The sequence below is a fragment of the Papio anubis genome, chromosome 11, assembly GCF_008728515.1.
Source record: "Papio anubis isolate 15944 chromosome 11, Panubis1.0, whole genome shotgun sequence".
NCBI classification, from domain to species: domain Eukaryota; kingdom Metazoa; phylum Chordata; class Mammalia; order Primates; family Cercopithecidae; genus Papio; species Papio anubis.
In genome coordinates, this window is record NC_044986.1 from 84,061,133 (window position 1) to 84,080,975 (window position 19,843).

General features: G+C 43.9%; 1 protein-coding gene across 1 annotated transcript in view; it reads left to right on the top strand.

Annotated features, from left to right (window-relative positions):
• The window catches only part of ANTXRL (ANTXR like), a 45,836-nt gene extending 42,471 nt beyond the window's left edge, over window positions 1–3,365 (top strand). Inside the window, 1 exon segment of the mRNA XM_031652693.1 lies at window positions 2,835–3,365. Within this exon segment, the coding sequence (XP_031508553.1) occupies window positions 2,835–3,320 (486 nt within the window). The 3' untranslated portion in view covers window positions 3,321–3,365.
• Window positions 3,366–19,843: the final 16,478 nt, after the last annotated feature.

Genomic DNA, 19,843 nt, shown 5'->3' on the forward strand with positions numbered 1-19,843 from the left:
TCGGCTTGTGGGCAGGAGGGCAGTGGTGGGTGCAATACAGTGCTGAACCTTCCTGAGCCCCAAGGAAAGGTGGAGAAATCATCCGTGTGCCTCTAGGCAGAGGTCTGGGCCAAGCCCATAGACTCTCTGGTCGCTCTTGCTCTGGGTTCGGCCTTGAATTTTGTGTGTGACCTGGGGCAGGCAGGATGAGGGTGCTGTTATGTGAAGGGACCCCAACTCTGTGCTGCAAGGAGAGAGAGAGGCTGGAGAAAGAGAGACTCAGCTCTAGTGCTCTGGGGCTTTGGGACCAGGGTGCTCCCCTTCAAGGAAGGCAGCTTGTCAGAGGCAGCATCAGAGCTGAGGCTGAGGCTCAGGATGGCTGGGCTTAGATGTACAACATGGAGAGGTAAGGAGCAGAGCCCTCAAGGCAGAGGAGCGAGGGAGGGTGCCAGGGCACAGCCAACTCTTTTAGTAGCTGGGATTTGATTGCCTGAAGGCAGGGTGTGGAGACCCCAAGAGCCTGGCAGGGGAAGGTCTGGCGTGCAGGCTGGGTGGAGGGACTGGATCTTGCCAGCAATGCAGAGCATTTCTGGAGGGTATGAGCTGGGAGGGAAGACGGTGCCGGGAGGACTAGATTTGGGGATGGGTGGAGCCAGGGAGAGCAGGCTAACACATTTGGGTTGTACTAAGGAAGCCTGAATCCCTGAACAGGTAGCAGGAGCCCAGTCAGGCATGGAGGAGGGTGGACAGGCAGCTGCAGACACAGGTGGCTCAGGACAGGGTCTGAGGGGGCACAAGGGGAAAGTGAGCATCATCCTGGATGGGGATTAGGAGGGCAGGGCAGGGAGAGGGAAGGGGTCCCAGGACAGCCCTGAGGGAGAAGGCCACAAGCCAGTGAGAGAGACCATCTTTAAGGAATCCAGCATTTGAGGCATTTGTCACTCACATGCCCAAGGGAGGCTTCTTCTTATGCATGAATGACAGGTTCAAGCAAGCTCAAAGTCTGCACGCTCTGGGGAATACCTGGTGTGGGAATGGAGGGTTTCCTGGGGACCATTAGGGGCTGAGACTGGCCTGGCAGGGGACCCCTGGGATTCCAGATAGCCTGGGAAGGGTGGCCTTGAGGAGAAGGAGCCGAGCAGGCCCCACCAGGGAAAACACAGGCGTTGATGGCTGCTGCTCCTGCCGTGGTCTGTGGGTATCAACAAAGTACCCACATCACAGATGGGGAGGTCAAGGCGAAGTGGCATATGCCCACCGGCATCCTGGGAGCCTGCTGCAGCCCTCCAGCCACAGATGCGGAAGGGGATGCAGTTACAGTCCTCATGCATGCATAGCAGGGACAGGTACATCTAGAAGGACAGGGCAATTCCCACAACGGGCTCAGCCTTCTGCCAGCACATGACCAGAAAGACCAAGCAGGGTGGTCACTTTAGCTGGGAGCAAGGATAAGGGGCTTCCTGGAGGAGGCCACTCGGGAGCTGAGTCTGAAAAGGTGAGCGGCAGTTCACTGGGCAGACAACATTAGGAAGAACATTCCAGAAACAGAGGACAGCCTATACAAATCGAGAAATGGGAGAGCTGAGGGGCTCTGAGAAAGATTGTTATCTATTTGCCTGCCTGCTAAGCTCCAAGAGAACAGCCTTGGGGAAACCTAACCTTTCAATTTGTTTTCATGCTTATGAGATAGCTTCTGGAGCTCCAGCCATCACACTCATACTCCAGGAAGGAAGAAGGCAAAAGGGAAAGCAGCTTTCTTTAAAGCAATGCCCAACAATTCCTGTTTATATTCCATTGCCAGAATGCATTCACATGGCCACGTTGCTCAGCAAGGGAGACTGGGAAAAGGCCATTTTACAGCTGAGCACCTTGCCTCTTTTTTTTTTTTTTTTTTTTAAATTTTAAGTTCTGGGATACATGTGCAGATGTGCAGGTTTGTTACATAGGTGAATATGTGCCATGGTGGTTTGTTGCGCACATTACCTCTCTTAACAAAATCAGGTCTCGTTAGTAAGGAAGACAGGAAGAATGGACTTGGGGTGACCAATCCGTGTTTGGTATTGCTGGGCCCATTTGAGAGATGGGAAAGCCATTCCCAAGAGGTTGAGTGACTTGCCTGAGGTCGGAGGCTAGATTAAACCCCAGTCCCTTTGACCTTACTTAGAGTAACCCTGAGGGCTTTTTAGAAAGGCCCAGATCAAGTCTTCAGACAGGATTGCCCCGATCGTTGGCCTAAGAAGCCAGCAGAGAGACAGGCATCGCAGACGAACCCAAAGACAATCTCTGTGTGGCTTGCAGCTGTGTGGGTGGTGGGTTGGCTGCACTGGTGTGTGCCCAGGATGAAAGCAAAGCAGCTGCTTCTGCAAGACAGAATTAGCTGTTCCTACGGGTCTGTGTCATCCTTCCCAAACCAAGGGAACCGTGGAGCTGCTGCCTTCTCAGCTCATCACCCACCCAAGGGACCCTGGAGCCAGCCTTGAGGGCTGTGGTAAGCGCTCATCCCTTCCACATGCTCGCTAGAGCCTTCCAGGCCATGCTGGGGCACAGAGGTAATTGGGACCTCCTCCTAGCTGCCAGGCGGAAGCAAACAATTTCAACCAAGGGCTGAGGGAGTCCAGAGTCAGAGACCCAGGGCTGCCTGGAGAGGCAGAGAGGACTTTTAACGCTAGAGCCAAGTCTGGAAGGAGGAGTCCAGGCTGGAGACAGCACCCAGGGGAGAGAGGAGGAGCTCAGCAAGGCCCACCCTGTGGGTCCTGATGGGTCCTGGCCCCACCCCTTGAGCCAGGCAGCCGCAGCCTTCTGAGCCCAATTCCAATGGCATCACAGTGACCTTCTCTCTCTTCTCTTCCCTACAGGGGAGGTACCTCAGCTTAGCTCTTGCACAGTCCCAATACGCACAGGCTCCCTGCTGCCCAAGGATCTGCTTTCCACACAGCCAGGAGTCCCTTTCCCTACCACAGGCTCCCTGCCGCCCAAAGATGTGCCTGAGACACAGCCCGGAGTGCCTCGCCCTCAAACAGGCTCCCTGCAGCCCAAGGATGTGCCTGAGACACAGCCAACACACCCGGGAGTGCCTTGCCCCCAAACAGGCTCCCTGCAGCCCTAGGATCTGCCTGAGACACAGCCCGGAGTACTTTTCCCAAGCACAGACTCTGTGCAGCCCAAAGAGCTGCCTTCAACCTGGCCGGCAGTGCCTCCCCGTCACCTGCTCCTCCAGGTGCCACCTCCTCCCTGCTAGGTGCTCAAGGCCTCCCTCCAGGATCCTGCCGCTGTTGTCCCCACTGCTCAGGCACACTGCAGAACCCCCTCTGTCCCTCCCTCCCTCGGAGCCCAACTTCTAAGGCACCAAATACCCAAGATTAACAGGCTTTTGTTGCTGAACTGGACATATACATTGGAGTCTTTTCTTATGGTCAAAGGAGTTGAATTCTTGCTGATCAACGAAAGTGTTTGTCACCAGGGAGCTTGTCCTATGAGTGAGCTGGATTTATACTGCACCTGCCACGACACAGCGCCCTGGTGCCGTGGGGATGCCAGGCATGGATGCATTCCACTCCCAACATCCCCGACTTTATCAAGGGCTGGGACACATGAGGTCTTAGGCCAAATTCTCCATTTAAAAAGCCCAAAAAGTCTTTGAAATAAGAATTCAATGCTGTGTCTCCCTCTCCAGATTTTTGTTTGTTTGTTTTCTTTGTTGTTTTTTGAGACAGAGTCTTGCTCTCTTGCCCAGGCTGAGTGCAATGGTGTGATCTCAACTCATTGCAACCTCCACCTCCCAGGTTCAAGCGATTCTCCTGCCTCAGTCTCCTGAGTAGTTGGGATTACAGGAGCCTGCCACCACGCCTGGCTAGTTTTTGTATTTTTAGTAGAAATGGGGTTTCACCGTGTTGGTCAGGGTGGTCTCAAACTCCTGACCTCAGGTGATCCACCCACCTCGGCCTCCCAAAGTGTTGGAATTACAGGCGTGAACCACCACACCTGGCCCCTCCCTAGCTTTTTGAAGGGAAAAATACTTGCATATCTCATTTCCTGTACTCCTCATCTTCTTGTCCCTGGTTTCCATTTTTTGGCTACTCAAATTCTGAATGTTTCCCAGAAGGCAGTGAGGCCCTTTCTGGAAATGCTAATTATCTTCCCAGATACCCCACACCATCCCCAAGACCAGGCAAATTTCAGGTAATCCTCCTCATTTCACTAGAAAAGATAAACTTCCCTCCTTAATCATTTGTCCCCATAGAAGAAGCCACAGCCCCAACAGAGATGAGTGTCAACAGGCAGTGTCCTACCGCCCACCGTGTGCACATGGTGGCTGCATGACTGCCCAAGGTGCCACCCACACAGGCCATGGGCACCCCACATGGGGTTCCTGAGCATGTCAGGAGGGGACCCCCTGGGGGGCTATGGCTGAGGTTGTCCAGTCATCCCGAATCTATCTTTGAGAGTAAATAAACAGCTCTCCACCTCCCCCATCTACTGGAATGAAATATTTATGCTTTTCCATAGAAATTCTGAAAGACAAGTACAACTTAAAAATATACCAGGTTTGGATTTTAAACAGTATTGACTAATTTGACAGTGATAACCACACTGTCCCCCCTCCCTTTTTCTTTTAAGACTTTATGGCTTGCCTATGTGTGTAGGGCTTTGGGGGCTTTCTCTAGGTCACATGACTTTGACCTTCAGTGCCATCATCCCGAAGAGTTACTCTTTCTTGTCCCCCTTCTCCGTCTTGCACCCTCCTGTCCTGCCGCAGCCTGGAGTCTGCATCTGAGTCCTGCCAGCTGCCATGATGGGAAGCAAGTCTCTCTCACTCTTCCCCAGCCCCTCCCCTCTGTGTCTGCACATCTGTCTCCCAAGCTGGTTATGGGAGGCTTTTCCAGGCACACAACGCCCTGCACAAGGTGTCCAGAGAAATAAGCCAGGTCAATGTTGAGGAAATGGAAGAGGGTGCTAGAGCCCTGGGGGTGGATGGGACCCAGTCATTTGGTTTTTCCCTGTTTGGAGGCTCGTTCCCGGAATAGCTGTGGGTACTCAAGAACATGCTGCCCCTCCACACTTCACTTCTCAACATTCTTCCTGGAATAGGAGGACTGGCTACATCAATTTTTTGTCTTGCTTTGTTTTTGAGAGAGTTTTTGTTTAACAAAACAAAACACCTCTAGTCCTATAAATACAGAGATTTTCACAAAGAATTGAGCGTTCCCACCTCATTGCTAAGATAGGTGGAGATATTTATGATAAGGGCACCTGGTACCTGGTGAGCAGGTGCATGGCCTGTGTGCAGCGCAATGAGACAGGGTCCAGAGAGGTAGGATGCATGCCCTTGCAGGTGTGGGAAGGGACAGCCAGCCAGACAGTACACCCTCTGGCGCTAGACTGCCTGGCCCAGCTGCCTAATGCCTACAGCCATATACAAATGTGCCCAGAGCAGCCAAGGCAACTTTACAAGGTGCCTGGGACTGTGTATCTCTCAACACTAAGGGAGAAAATGTTTACTGTACTCACGACACCAGGAAAAGTGTGGGAAAGCTTTCATTAGGCAGAAAGGGAGTTTAAATAACATGAAAGTGTAGAGAGACTTTATTTCTTCTGTGTTACCCATGTGGAAACATAAAGATGTTGCTTCCCATCCCTGCAACTCTGAGACCCCATAGGAAGAAATGTATGTGTAATTTCATGAAGAGCTTTATGTGATCCTGGTGAAATAAACATACCTGTTTTTTAATGGGGATTGAGAGCCTTTGGAGTTTAGCCAATGTGAACTCAAGCTAGGGCCTGTCATCCTTCCTCATCCCTCAAGGGAGGAAGTCATATATTAAGAAGGTGAGCTCAGAATACATCAGAGGGGAGGGCCCCTCCACTCTGGCCACCCACAGGGACCCTCCCAGGCTTTCTGTATTGAACAGTGACAGTAGGGGCAGGTAGAGGGAACTTTGCCAGCCATGCTTCCATGGGCCACTCCTGCCCTGCCTCCTCCTCTCCAGTTGAGTTGATCGCCCAGCTTTGGCATCAGTCAGGGGCTCCTCACCCTAGTGAAGGGAGAAAAGGGACACAACCCTTGATCATGCAGGTGGGCTGAGTTGCAGGTGGGCTGCCTTTTTGAATTTTAGATTCAGGGGGTACATGTGCACGATCATTACATGGGTATATTGTGTACTGGTGGAGATTGGGCTTCTAGTGTACCCATCACCCAGATAACGAACGTTGTTTCCAATAGGTAGTCTTTCAACCCTCATCCCCCTCCCACCCTCTCCCCTTTTGGAGTCCACAGCGTCTCTTATTTCCATCCGTATGTCCATGTGTACCCACTGTTTAGTTCCTACTCACAAGTGAGAACGTGTGGTATTTGATTTTCTGTTTCTGAATTAGTTCACTTAGGATAACGGCCTCCCTCTCCATCATGTTGCAGCAAAGAACATGATTTCATTTTTTATGGATGCATAGTATTTCATAGTGTATATATACCACATTTTATTTATCTGGTCAATCATTGGTTCCATGACTTTGCTATTGTGACTATTGCTGAGATAAACATACTAGTACAGGTGCCTTTTTAGTATAAGGATTTCTTTTCCTTTGGATAGATACCCAGTAGCTGGACTACTGAGTCATATGGTAGTTCTATTTTTAGTTCTTTCAGAAATCTCCATGCTGATTTTCATAGATGTCGAACCAATTTACTTTTCCCCCATCAGTGTATGAACGTTTCCTTTTGTCTACATCCACAACAACATCTGTTGTTTTTTGACTTTTTAAAAATAGCCATTCTGACTGGTGTAAAATGATATCTCAGTGTGGTGCTAATTTGCATTTATCTGATAAATTAGCAATGTTGAGAATTTTTTCATGTGTTTGCTGCTTATATTTCTTCTTTTGAGAAACGTCTTCATATCCTTTGCTCAATTTTTAATAAGGTTGCTTGTTTTTTTCTGTTTAGTTGTTTGATTTCTTTATATATTCTGGATATTAATTCTTTGTTGGAAGCGTAATTTGCAAATATTTTCTTCCATTCTGTAAATTGTCTATTTACTCTGTTGATCATTTCTTTTGCTGTGCAGAAGCTTTCCAGTTTAATTAAGTTCCATTTGCCTATTTTTGTTTTTGTTGCATTTGCTTTTGGGGTCTTTGTCATAAATTATTTGCCTAGGCTGATATCCACATTTTTCCTAGTTTTTTTCCTAGGATTTTTATAGTTTCAGGTCTTGTTTGGGTCTTTAATCCATCTTGAATTAATTTTTGTTTATAATGAGATAGGATCCAGTTTCACTCTTCTGCATGTGGCTAGCCAATTTTTCCAGCACCACTTATTGAATAGGGTGTCTGTCCTTTCCCCACTGTTTATTTTTGTTGACTTTGTCAAACATCTATTAATTGTAGGTATGTAGCTTTAATTTTGGGGCTCTCTATTCTGTTTCATTGATCTACATGTCCATTTTTTGTACTAGTACCATGCTTATACTACAGTGTTGTAGTATAGTTTGAAGTCAAGCAGTATGATGCCTCTGAATTTTTTTTTCTTACAATTACTTTGGCTACGTAGGCTTTATTTTGTTTCATATAAACTTCAGAATTTTTTTTCTAGTTCTGTGAATAATAATGTTGAAAATTTGACAGGAATTGTGTCATAACTATAGATTGCTTTAGAGAATATGGTCATTTTAACAATATCGATTATTCCAATCCATGAGCATGAGATGTTTTTCCATTTGCATCATCTATGGTTTCTTTCATCAGTGTTTCATAGTTACCCTTGTAGAGATCTTTCACCTCCTTGGTTAAATGTATTCCTAGCTAGTTTTTTTTTTTTCTTTCTTTCTTTCCTTTTTTTTTTTTAGTGTGGCTATTGTAAATGAGATTGAGTTCTTGATTTGGTTCTCTGCTTCCATGTTATTGGTGTATACAAATGCTACTGATCTTTGTACATTGATTTTTATCTCATGAAACTTTGTACCAAAGTTGTTTATCAAGTCTAGGAGTCTATTGGAAGAGTCTTTAGGGTTTTCTAGGTATACAATCATCTCATCAGCAAACAGAGATAATTTGACTTCCTCTTTTCCAAGTTGGATACCTTCCATTTCTTTCTCTTGCCTGATTGCTCCAGCTAGGACTTCCAGTACTATGTCAAATAGGAGTGGCGAGAGTGGGCATTCTTGTCTTGTTTCAGATCTTAAAGAGAATGCTTTTAACTTTTTCTCATTCAGTATGATGCTGGCTATGGGTTTGTCTTATATGACTCTTAATTATTTTGAGGCCTGTTCTTTCGATGTCTGGTTTATTGAGGGTTTTCATCTATTGATCATATGATTTCTGTTTTAGTTCTGTTTATGTGATGAAGGATGTTTATTAATTTACTGTTTTTAACCATCTTTGCGTCCCTGGAATAAAGCCCACTTGACTGTGATGAATTACCTTTTCGATGCACTGCTGTTTTACTAGTATTTTTTTTGCTATTTTGGCATGTACGTTCAGCACCGCCCCTTCCATCAGGCCCCACTCCCACCTGCTGCCTGCAGCCTACCCGGTGAGCTCAGCTCGGAGACCAGGGCTGGGCCTGGGCAGAGGGGATGAGGGAGTCCCATGCTTTATGTGCAGGAAACGTGGGTCTGGGCTGTTAACAGCAAAGCCTTTGTATTTGTCCACTAGGCTGTTAACAGCAAAGCCATTGTATTTGTCCACTAGGGGCCAGAACAAAGTTCCACACACTGAGTGACAAAAAACAGACACTTTTCCTGAGAATTCTGCAGGCTGCAAGTCCAAGGTCAAGGTGTGGGGGTCGTTTCCTCTGGGTCTCATGGAGCCGGGTTTGCTGACGGCCGCCTTCCTCCTGTGTCCTCCCATGCTGTTCCCTCTGCGCATGTCTGTTTCCTAAACTGTTCCTGTAAGGACACCAGTCGTACTGGATTAGGGCGCACCCTAATGACCTCGTTTAACCTTTACAAATCCTCTCCAAACACAGTACAGCTGCATCCTGAGGAACCAGGGGTTGGGACTTTAATATATAAATTTTGGGGAGGACACAATTCAGTGCATGCCAGGCTTTATCAGCAGCACTACCCTCCCTAAGTGGTAATTTCTAAAAGACAATGGGCTCTGGGGAAAGACTCCAACACGTTTTGAAGCCAAAAGGCCCCAGTTCTGGCTGGACTGCATCGTTGAGGGTAGTTTGGGGGCCACAGACATAAAAGAAGTTTGCTTTGGAAAAGAATGGTTATCATCTTCAAAAAAAAAAAAAAGGAAAAAAGAGGGGGTGGAATTTATGTAAAAGGAGTATTATATGGTAAATTCTTGTCCTGAAATAAATTAACTGGTTGTTTAAAGAAAGAAATATTTGTAACATGTCAGAAAGTTGAAGCACATCGAAGAATTGCCTGCAAAAGTCTTAAAAGAGAAAAATGTTATTAAAAAAAGAATTTATGCAAGAAATGTTGTATAATTTAAAAGTAAGTAGGCCTCCTGAATGTAAAACGAAAAAAACCAAAAAACAATAAACAGTTTAGGTGCAAGGTTTATAAGGAAAGTAAAATATAACTTTGCTAAAAGAATTATAAGGAGGCATAAGAATACAAATGTTTACCTATATTAAAAGGTTAAAAACATGTGTATTTTGTTTTAAAGGTTTAATCAAGTTTTAAAATGTTAATTGGAAAGAAAATTCTGTGTGTAAACATTGGCTAAAGTTAAAGAGGTATTATCCAGTTTTTCTGTAAACTGGACATTAAAATAAAAGCATAGCAAGTTTTTCTTAAGCACCAACCTGCTTTTCAGCAAAAATTATAAAAGGTTAAAAAGAATCTATAAAATCTTACCTTACGATCAAACATTAAAAATTGGATAAATATGTCTACAAGGTTTTATTAAAATTAGGTTTAACATTAATAACACACTAATATAAAGGTAAAATTTAGCTTATCTGGTATAAAAATCATACAAAAAGTATTGCTAAATGTAAAATGATATTTGGCTTTCTCTTGTTTAAAAACTCATAAAAATAGGTGCTAAAGGAAATTTCTCAGTAAAAAGGCACTAAGGACTATAAAGTCCACTGCCAAGGTCCCCCCATTTAAAATAAAAGGTCAATTTCTTAACAATTAAATACTTGGTTTATCTTCCAATTTCCTTTCCCTCAAAAACTGCAAGTCTTTTAGCACATGTACCACCCCTAGAATTTCCAGTAAACCAGCACCAGCCTGAAGATCACGTTCTCATCAAAGGGTGGAAAGAAGAAAAACTCGAGCCAGCCTGGGAACGACCCTACCTTGTGCTGCTAACCACCAAGACTGCTGTTTGTACAGCAAAAAAGGATGGACTCATCACACCCGAGTCAAGAAAGTGCCACCCCCTCCAGAGTCATGGGCCATAGTCCCATGGGAAAACCCTACCAAACTAAAGCTAAGAAAAATTTAACTCTTTTCATCTATTCTATTATTCTTTTTTCTTTCCTCATTCTATTGCTGACCATCTAGTTATTAACATAACCAAATCAATTTTGCCTCAAACTATTGCATTTAATGCTTGCCTTATTATACCCTGTGAAGACTTGCCAAGTCAAAGACAGCTTTCTACTTCAGAAAAGTACTTCTGTCCCTCCTGACTTTCCTCAGACTGAGCATTAGTAAACTAGGACCATTTAATCTGGGGAGATTTCAATAAAGACCCCAGTGCCAACCAGGAGTCTTGCCCCCAATGTAGAGCTTTTATGCTGTAGTTGGTCCAGCATTCTGTGGACCACTAAAGAGCAAGGATGAATTGCCCCAAGCCGTTTTTGTAATTTCCTAAAATCATACATTCATTTTACTAGAGGATCATAGAAGTTAAAGACTTAAAACAAATTTTAGCAATTAAGATAGGATACCAAGATGCAAATGCCTGGTTAAAATGGATCGAATATTCCATCTGCATGTTAAATAAAAGCAATTGTTATGCTTGTACACATGGCAGACCAGAGGCCCAGATTGTCCCCTTTCCACTAAGGTGGTCCTCCAGTCGACCAGGTGTGGGCTGCATGGTAACTCTTTTCCAGGATTCTACATTCTGGAGTAATAAGTCATGCCAAGCTCTCTCTGCTATATCCCAAGGTCCAGCACCCTGCGGGTCAGCCCCCGAGGGCCATCCAGCTTCCGTCTCCCAACACTAAGTTCACTTCGTGTCTCTCACGACAGGGAGGAAACTTAGCATTCCTTGGAGACCTGAAGGGATGTGATAAGGTTAAGAATTTTCAAGAGCTTATCAATCAGTCAGCCCTTGTTCATCTCCGAGCGGATACGTGGTGGTATTTTGGTGGACCTTTACTGGGCACTCTACCAAATAACTAGCGTGGCACTTGTGCTTTAGTCCATTTGGCTATCCCTTTCACCCTGGCATTTCTTCAACCAGAGGGAGAAAAAAATAAGACATTGTAAAGTGAGAGAAGCACCTTATGGGTCTTTCAATTCTCACATCTATTTAGATGCAACTGGACTCCTGAAAGGAATACCAGATCAATTTAAAGCTTGAAATCAAATAGCTACAGGATTTAAGTCAATATTTTAGTGGGTGACAGTTAATAAAAATGTAGATTAGATAAACTACATCTATTAAAACCAACGGCAACAAGCTTTTCATGAGTTAAAACAAACAAACAAACAAAAGAAACTCATGTCGGCCCCAGCCCTGGGGCTACCTGACCTGACAAAACCCTTTACAACCTATGTATCAAAAAGAGAAAAAATGGCAGTTGGAGTTTTAACCCAGACTGTAGGGTCCTAGCCAAGGCCAGTGGCCTATCTCTCAAAACAACTAGACGGGGTTTCCAAAGCCTGACCCCCATATCTAAGGGCCCTGGCAGAAATAGCCCTGTTAGGACAAGAAGCAGATAAGCTAACTCTTGGGCAAAACCTAAATGTAAAGTCCCCCCATGCTGTGGTGACTTTAATAAATACCAAAGGACATCATTAGCTAATGAATGTTAGAGTAACTAGATACCAAAGCTTGCTCTGAAAATCCTCCCATAACCATTGAAGTTTACAACACCCTAAACCCCACCACTCTGCTCCCGGTATCAGAAAGCCCAGTCAAACATAATTGTGTAAAACTATTAGACTCAGTTTATTCTAGTGGGCCCAACCTCCAAGACCATCCTTAAACGTCAGTAGACTGGGAGCTGTACATGGATGGGAGCAGCTTTGCCAACCCCTGCAAAGTGATTCTGAAGAAGATGATAAGCCCTGCTGCAGTCACACCTGGAAGCTGAGTGGTCCATACATGGCCAAAGCATGAGGAAACTCATCATGGGACTCATTTTCCTTAAAATTTGGACTTGTACAGTAAGGACTTCAACTGACCTTCCTCAGACTGAGGGCTGTTCCCAGTGTATACATCAAGTCACTAAGATAGGACAAAAGGTTGCTACAGTCCTATTATTTTATGGTTATTATAAGTGTACTGGAACTCTAAAAAAAAAGAAAAACTTGTTTGTATAATGTTATTCTATACAAGGTATGTAGCCCAGGAAATGACCAACATGATGTGTGTTATGACCCATCTGAGCCTCCCACGACCACAGTTTTTAAAATAAGATTAAGAACTGAAGACTGGTGGGCATTCATAAACAATATGAGTAAATTGTTAGCAAAAAAAAAAAAAAAAAAAAAGAGGTGCCCAAACAAGTCACCTTGAAATTTGATGCCTGTGCTGTCATTAATAATAATAAGTTAGAAATAGGATGTGGTTCTCTTAATTAAGAAAGAGGCTATATGGCAGAAAATACATACATTTATCATAAATTAAGACTGTGTAAAAATAAATGTGGATACTGGTCTTGTGTCATTTAGGCTACTTGGATAAAAAATGAAAAAATCCTGTCCACCTTCGGCAAGGGAAAAGTGGCCCTTCCTGTACCAGTGGTCAGTGTAACCCCTTAGAACTAGTAATAACAAACCCCCTTAATCCTCACTAAAAAAAGGAGAATGTGTAGCCCTAGAAACTGATGGAGCTGGACTGGATCTTCAAGTAAATATCATGGTTTGAGGAAAAGTTTATAAATGCTCTCCTGAGCTGGTATTTCAAACCTTCTATGATGAACTGAATGTGCCAGTACCAGAAATTCCAGGAAAAACAAGAAATTTGTTTTTGCAATTAGTGGAGCATATAACCCAGTCTCTCAATGTCACTTCATGTTACATATATGGAGGAACTGCAATAAGAGATCAATGGCCATAGGAAACCTGATAATTAGTACCTACAGACCCAGTTCCTGATGAATTCCCAGCTCACAAAAAAAAAAAAAAAATCACCCTGATAATTTCTAGGTCCTAAAAGCCTCAATCATTAGACAATACTGCATAGCAAGAGCTGGGAAGGACTTCACCCTTCCTGTAGGAAGACTCAGCTGCCTTAGGCAAAAACTGTATAATAGTACTACAAAAATAGCCACCTAGTGAAGTCTTAACCATACTAAGAAAAATCCATTTAGTAAATTCCCAAAGTTGCAAACTGTGTAGACCCACCCAGAGTCCCACCAGGACTGGACAGCCCCCACTGGATTATACTGGATATGTAGGCATAGACCTTACACCAAATTACCTGACCAGTGGGCAGGTAGTTGTGTTATTGGTGTTATTAAACCACCTTTCTTCCTGCTGATAAAGACAGGCGAACTCCTGGGCTTCCCTGTCTGTGCTTCCTGTGAAAAGAGAAGAATAGCTATACAAAAAAAAAAAAAAAAAAAAAAGATAATAAATAGCCCCCTGAGAGAATCATACAATATTATAGGCCTGCTACTTAGGCAGGAGACAGCTCATTAGGATACTGGACCCCCATTTACACGCTCAACCGAATCATACAGTTACAAGCTGTCTTAAAATTAATCACTAATAAGACCAGCAGAGCCTTGACTATTCTGGCCTGGCAAGAAACTCAGATGAGATATGCTATCTATCAAAATAGATTGACTCTTGACTACCTGCTAGCAGCTAAAAGAGAAGTCTGTAGAAAATTTAACCTTACCAATTGTTGCCTGCACATAGATGATCAGGGGCAAGTAGTTGAAGATATAGTTAAAAACGTGATGAAACTGGCACATATTCCTGTACAAGTGTGGCACGGATTTGACCCTGAGACCATGTTTAAAAATGGTTCCTAGTGCTAGGAGGATTTAAAGAGTTATAATAAAAATTGTAATAGTAATAGGAACCCGCTTACTGATGCATTATTTACTACCTGTACTCATTCAAATGGTAAAATGTTTCATCGCTAGTCTAGTTCACCAGAATGCTTCAACACAAGTGTACTACATAAATCACTATCAATCTGTCATGCAGGAAGACATAGATAGTGAAGATGAAAGAGAACTCCCACTAATAAAATGAATGAGAGTCTCAAAGTGGGGGAATAAGGGAGGAGACCATCCCTCATATTGTCTTATGCCCAATTTCTGCCTCCAAGGAAGAAAGTAAAAACTAAAAGGCAGAAATGAAATTCACAGGCAGACATCCCGGTGCTGCGCCCTGGGCCTGGTAGTTAAAGATCGACCCCTGACCTAACCAGTTATGTTATCTATAGATTCCAGACATTGTATCGAAAAGCACTGTGAAAATTCCTGTCCTGTTCTGTCTCGTTCTGATTGCTGGAACATGCAGCCCCCAGTCACGTACCTCCTGCTTGCTCAATCGATCATGACCCTCTCATGTGGACTCCCTTAGAGTTGTAAGTCCTTAAAAGGGACAGGAATTGCTCACTTGGGGAGCTCAGCTCTTGAGATAGGAGGCTTGCCGATGCTCCCGGCTGAATAAACCCCTTCCTCCTTTAACTCGGTGTCTGAGGAGTTTTGTCTGTGGCTCATCCTGCTACAGCTGAGGTGGAAGAATCACTTGAACCTGGGAGGCAGAGGTTTCAGTGAGCTGAGACTGTGTCACTGCACTCGAGGCTGGGTGACAGGGAGAGTTTGCATCTCAGAAAAAAAAAAAGAGGGATGCCAAATCAAACATAAAAATTACAGAAGTCTATCATAGGATATCTGGGCATGGTGGCTTATGCCTGTAATTCCAGCACTTTGGGAGGCTGAGGCAGGTGGATCATGTGGTAACAGGAGATCAAGAGCATCCCGCCCAACCATGGTGAAACCCTGTTTCTACTAAAAATACAAAAATTAGCCAGACATGGTGGTGGGCGCCTTTGTCCCAGCTACTCGAGAGACTAAGGCAGAAGAATCACTTGAACCCAGGAGGCAGAGGTTGCAGTGAGCTGAGATTGCATCACTGCACCCCAGCCTGGGCAACAAGAGCGAAAACTCTGCCTCAGAAAAAAAAAAACAAAAAAGAAATCTGTCATAGGATTATATAAGGAGACCAGTTTTATTTATATAGGAACTACCTATCTTTTGACTAGGTCTCTGAGCTCTGGGCAGAGCCCACACTGAATCCTGGGTCTCCAAAAAGGGAGAATTATTTTGAGGCTAGACATGTGATGCTTTCACAGTGCACTTAAAAAGTTTTTTAAACGAAGACACTTCTAATGTCTAAACTACACTCTTCCTTAAAAAAGGCTTTGGTACAATAACTCTTTTAGTCAATAAGTCAGGTAACACAATAAAAAAGCAAGTAGTTTAAGAGCTGAGATGAACTTGTCTGTTTATACTCTTGGTGTTTCATAAGGAAAAACAGGTTTCTCCCCAAAAGGGGGTCTGGTGCCTTCTCTGCTTTCTTGAAGGAAAGCCAGGTTATTATAAACTATAATATTTTAGGTCCCTAATGCAGCAGAGTGTGCAAGAGAAAGGAGAGACAGCAGAAGTAAGTGGAAAAAAACCAGAATTCAGTCAACTGAGAAAAAAAATCTTTAGCTAAAAAAGAGAGAGAGTGAGACAAAGTCCTGGGAGAAAAAAAATGTATGTGAAGGCCTTTTCAATACAAATACACACATGCATACACACACACACACATGCACACACACACACACACATCTTGGAGTTAGCTTTTAGTTAAGCTGACTTTTCATCATTGAGCTCCTTTAAAGAAATCTTTTTAAATCTCATTACCATAATTCAGCTAGAACAAATTGCTGCTATTTCAGAAGTACCAAGTATCAAACCAGAAATGGCTTGATTTAGGAACCACAGCTAAGCTGTCATGGTGGAAAAAAAGAAGCCAGAGCCCTTAGCTATGGAACTGCAGTGTGGGGTGACAGCCATTGCCCTTTCAGTTTGGCCTGGCTAGCAAAAAGGTGGCCTTGTTATGTAAATAAAGCCCCTTAAGTAGTCAAAATAAAAAATCTTTCCTGTTTTTTTTTTTTTCTTTTTTTGGACATTTTTCTCCCCCACCACAGTGTGGGAATTTAGCCACTTCAGAGGTCTTGTTCCCCATAATTTGGAAGTTTCCTCTGGGTTTGATCAAGTTGGATAGAGTTGATCAATCCCAATGGAAAAAAGATTGAAACAACAACAAAAACAAAAACAACAACAACAAAAACAATTAAACAAAAAAAAGATGGCACAACTTATCCAACTACTGAATGCTCCCATGGTAAAGAGACATTAAAACCAACTGGTTGTTAATCTTAACTTTAGCCAAGACGAACCCCAATTCAATTACCCATCCTTAGGTAAGGGATGGGTCTCAGGCTGAAGGCCGCTCTCCACCATCCTAGAAGCAGGAAAAAACTCAAATTTGTCTTCCCCATTGGAAGCAAGCTCAAACTCCATAAAGGAGTTACCTGCATTTCATCGTCATCACAGCAGGAAAAACTTGCCTTTCTTGTGTTGGAAGCTAGTAAAACTCCAACAAAAGGAGTTGTACAGCAAAATAAACTTTAGATCTTGATCAAATTTTGAAAGATCAGTGATTCTCTGGAAGGGGTGCTTCCAGGCCTCAGCAAATTGTCCTGTTGGTTTGAGCCATAGAGATAGTTCAAGCTGGTACTGAGCACCGATAGGAGATTTGTCAAAGTTCAGGGATGCCTCTGCCCAGAATCTCTTCATGATTGCCAAAATGTTAGCCTTGAATATCTGAGAAAGGTCTCAGTTAATTTGGAAAGTTTATTTTGCCAAGGTTGAGGATGCACGTCTGTGACACAGCCTCAGGAGGTCCTGATGACACGTGCCCAAGGTCGTCAGGGCACAGCTTGGTTTTATACATTTTAGGGAGACATGAGACATCAATCAATATATGCAAGATATACATTGGTTCTGTCAAGAAAGGTCAGACAGCTCAAGCAGCCAGAAGGCTTCCAGGTCACAGGTAGGTGAGAGAGAAATGGTTGCATTCTTCTGAGTTTCTGATTAGCCTTTCCAAAAGAAGCAATCAGATATGCATTTATCTCAGTGAACAGAGGGATGACTTTGAATAGAATGAGAGGCAGATTTGCCCTAAGCAGGTTCCAGCTTGACTTTTCCCTTTAGCTTAGTGATTTTGGGGTCCCAAGATTTATTTTCCATTCACTGTGTATGTGTGTGTATGTGTATGTGTGTATATACATATACACACACAAACAAATTGAAAAATCTCATTAAGAACAGCAAGCGGTATGGTATTTTTAACTTGCCCTGTTCTATTCTCATCCCCTCCTCACTGGCTCCACTGCAGCCTTGAAAATTAATAGCCCATAATTACAGTGAAGACCAATAGCCTGGCAGCCACTGGAAAGACAGAATGAGGCTGGATTTCCTTCCAAGCCTCATTCCCAGAGAACTGTCATTTGCCTTGGCTGATGGTTTTCAGAAACATCACACTTCCAGGATGTCTTTATTTGTCCTAAGAGCTCACTTAAAGCTTTTTCCCTGAGGGCATTTGTCAAAAACATTTAAAGGGCTACTCCCAAGTGTAGGGCTGCGTACATGTTCAGTAAAGACCTGGAAAGGCTCAAAGCTGTCACCTCTGACTGACCTTGAAGCTCTGGGCAAGCAGGAAGTGAAGGCTAAGGTAGAGATGTAAACTGCCTGGCTGAGAGTTGAAGAGTAGCCCCAGACTACAAAATTATTTCAGAAGGCTCGTTAAACACTGAACAACAATAACAAACAGCAGAAACAACAGCAACAACAAATGGGGGTATAGAATCTGATTTACAAAACTGTCACATTAGATCAGGGGTCCCCAACCCTGTGGGCCATGGACTAGGTCCATGACCTGGTGAGGAATTGGGCCACACAGCAGTAGGAGCAGTGAGCAAGCAAGCGAAGCTTCATCTGTATTTACAGCTATTCCCCATCATTCGCATTACTGCCTGAGCTTTGCCTGCTGTCAGATCAATGGTGGCATTAGATTCTCATAGAAGCACCAACCTTATCATGAACTGAACATGTGAGAGGTCTAGGTTGCATGTTCCTTATGAGAATCTGATGCCTGATAATCTAATGCACTTCCCCTGCAGTGTGTGCATCTGTCACTGTCTCCCATCATTCCCAGATGGGACCTCTAGTTGCAGAAAAACAAGCTCAGGGCTCCCCCGATTCTACATTATGGTGAGGCATATAATTATTACACATTACAATGTAATAATAATAGAAATAAAGGGCACAATAAATGCAATGTGCCTGTTCCGGGCACAGTTGCTCATGTTCATAATTCCAGCACTTTGGGAGGCCAAGGTAGGTGGATCACCTGAGGTCAGGAGTTTGAGACCAGCCTGGCCAACATGGTGAAACCCCATCTCTACTAAAAATACAAAACTTAGCTAGGTGTGGTGGCGGATGCCTGTAATCCCAGTTACTTGGGAGGCTGAGGCAGGAGAATTACTTGAACCTGGGAAGCAGAGATTGCAGTGAGCCTAGATGATGCCATTGCACTGCAGCCTGGGTGACAAGAGTGAGATTTCATCTCAAAAAATAATAATATAAATAAATAAATAAATAAATAAATAAACAGATAAAATGTACTTGAATCATCCCAAAACCATCTCCCCTACACCCCTGGTACAGGAAAAAATCATCTTCCATGAAACTGGTTCCTAGTGCCAAAAAAGTTGTGATGAACTAATTTACACTCCTATCAACAGTGTTTTAAGTTTTCCTGGCCAGGTGCAGTGGTTCACACCTGTAATCCCAGCACTTTGGGAGGCTGGGGCGGGTAGATCACTAAGGTCAGGAATCACCGAGGTTGAGACCAGCCTGGCCAATGTGGCAAAACCCGGTCTCTACTAAAAACACAAAAATTAGCTGGGCATGGTGGCATACATCTGTAATCCCAGCTACTAGGGAGGTTGAGGCAAAATAGTTGCTTAAACGAGGGAGGCAGAGGTTGCAGTGAGCCGAGATTGTACCACTACACCCCAACCTGGGCGACAGAACAAGACTGTGTCTTAAACAAACAAACAAGCAAACAAACAAAGAAACCCAGTGCATAAGTGTTCATTTTTTTCCACAACCTCATCAGCATCTGTTATTTTTTGTTCATCTGTTATTTTTTGTAAATAGTCATTCTGACTGGTGTGAGATGGCATCTCATTGTGGTTTTGATTTGCATTTCTCTAATGATCAATGATGTTGATCCTTTTCTTACATGCTTGTTGGCCACATGTATGTTGTATTAGGGTACTCTAGAGGGACAGAACTAACAGGATATATGTATATATGAAAGGGAGGTTATTAGGAGAAATGACTCACATGATCACAAAGTGAAGTCCCACGATAGGCTGTCAGCAAGCTGAGGAGCAAGGAAGGCTGTGGTGAATCAGTCCAAGTCCCAAAACCTCAAAAGTAGGGAAACTTATAGTGCAGCCTTCAGTCTGCAGTGGCCAAAGGCCTGAGAGACACTGGCATAACACTGATGTAAGTCCAAGAGTCCAAAAGCTGAAGAACTTGGAGTCTGATGTTCGAGGGCAGGAAGCATCTAGCATGGGAGAAACATGAAAGCTGAAAGACTCAGCAAGTCAAATCCTTCCACGTTCTTCTGCCTGT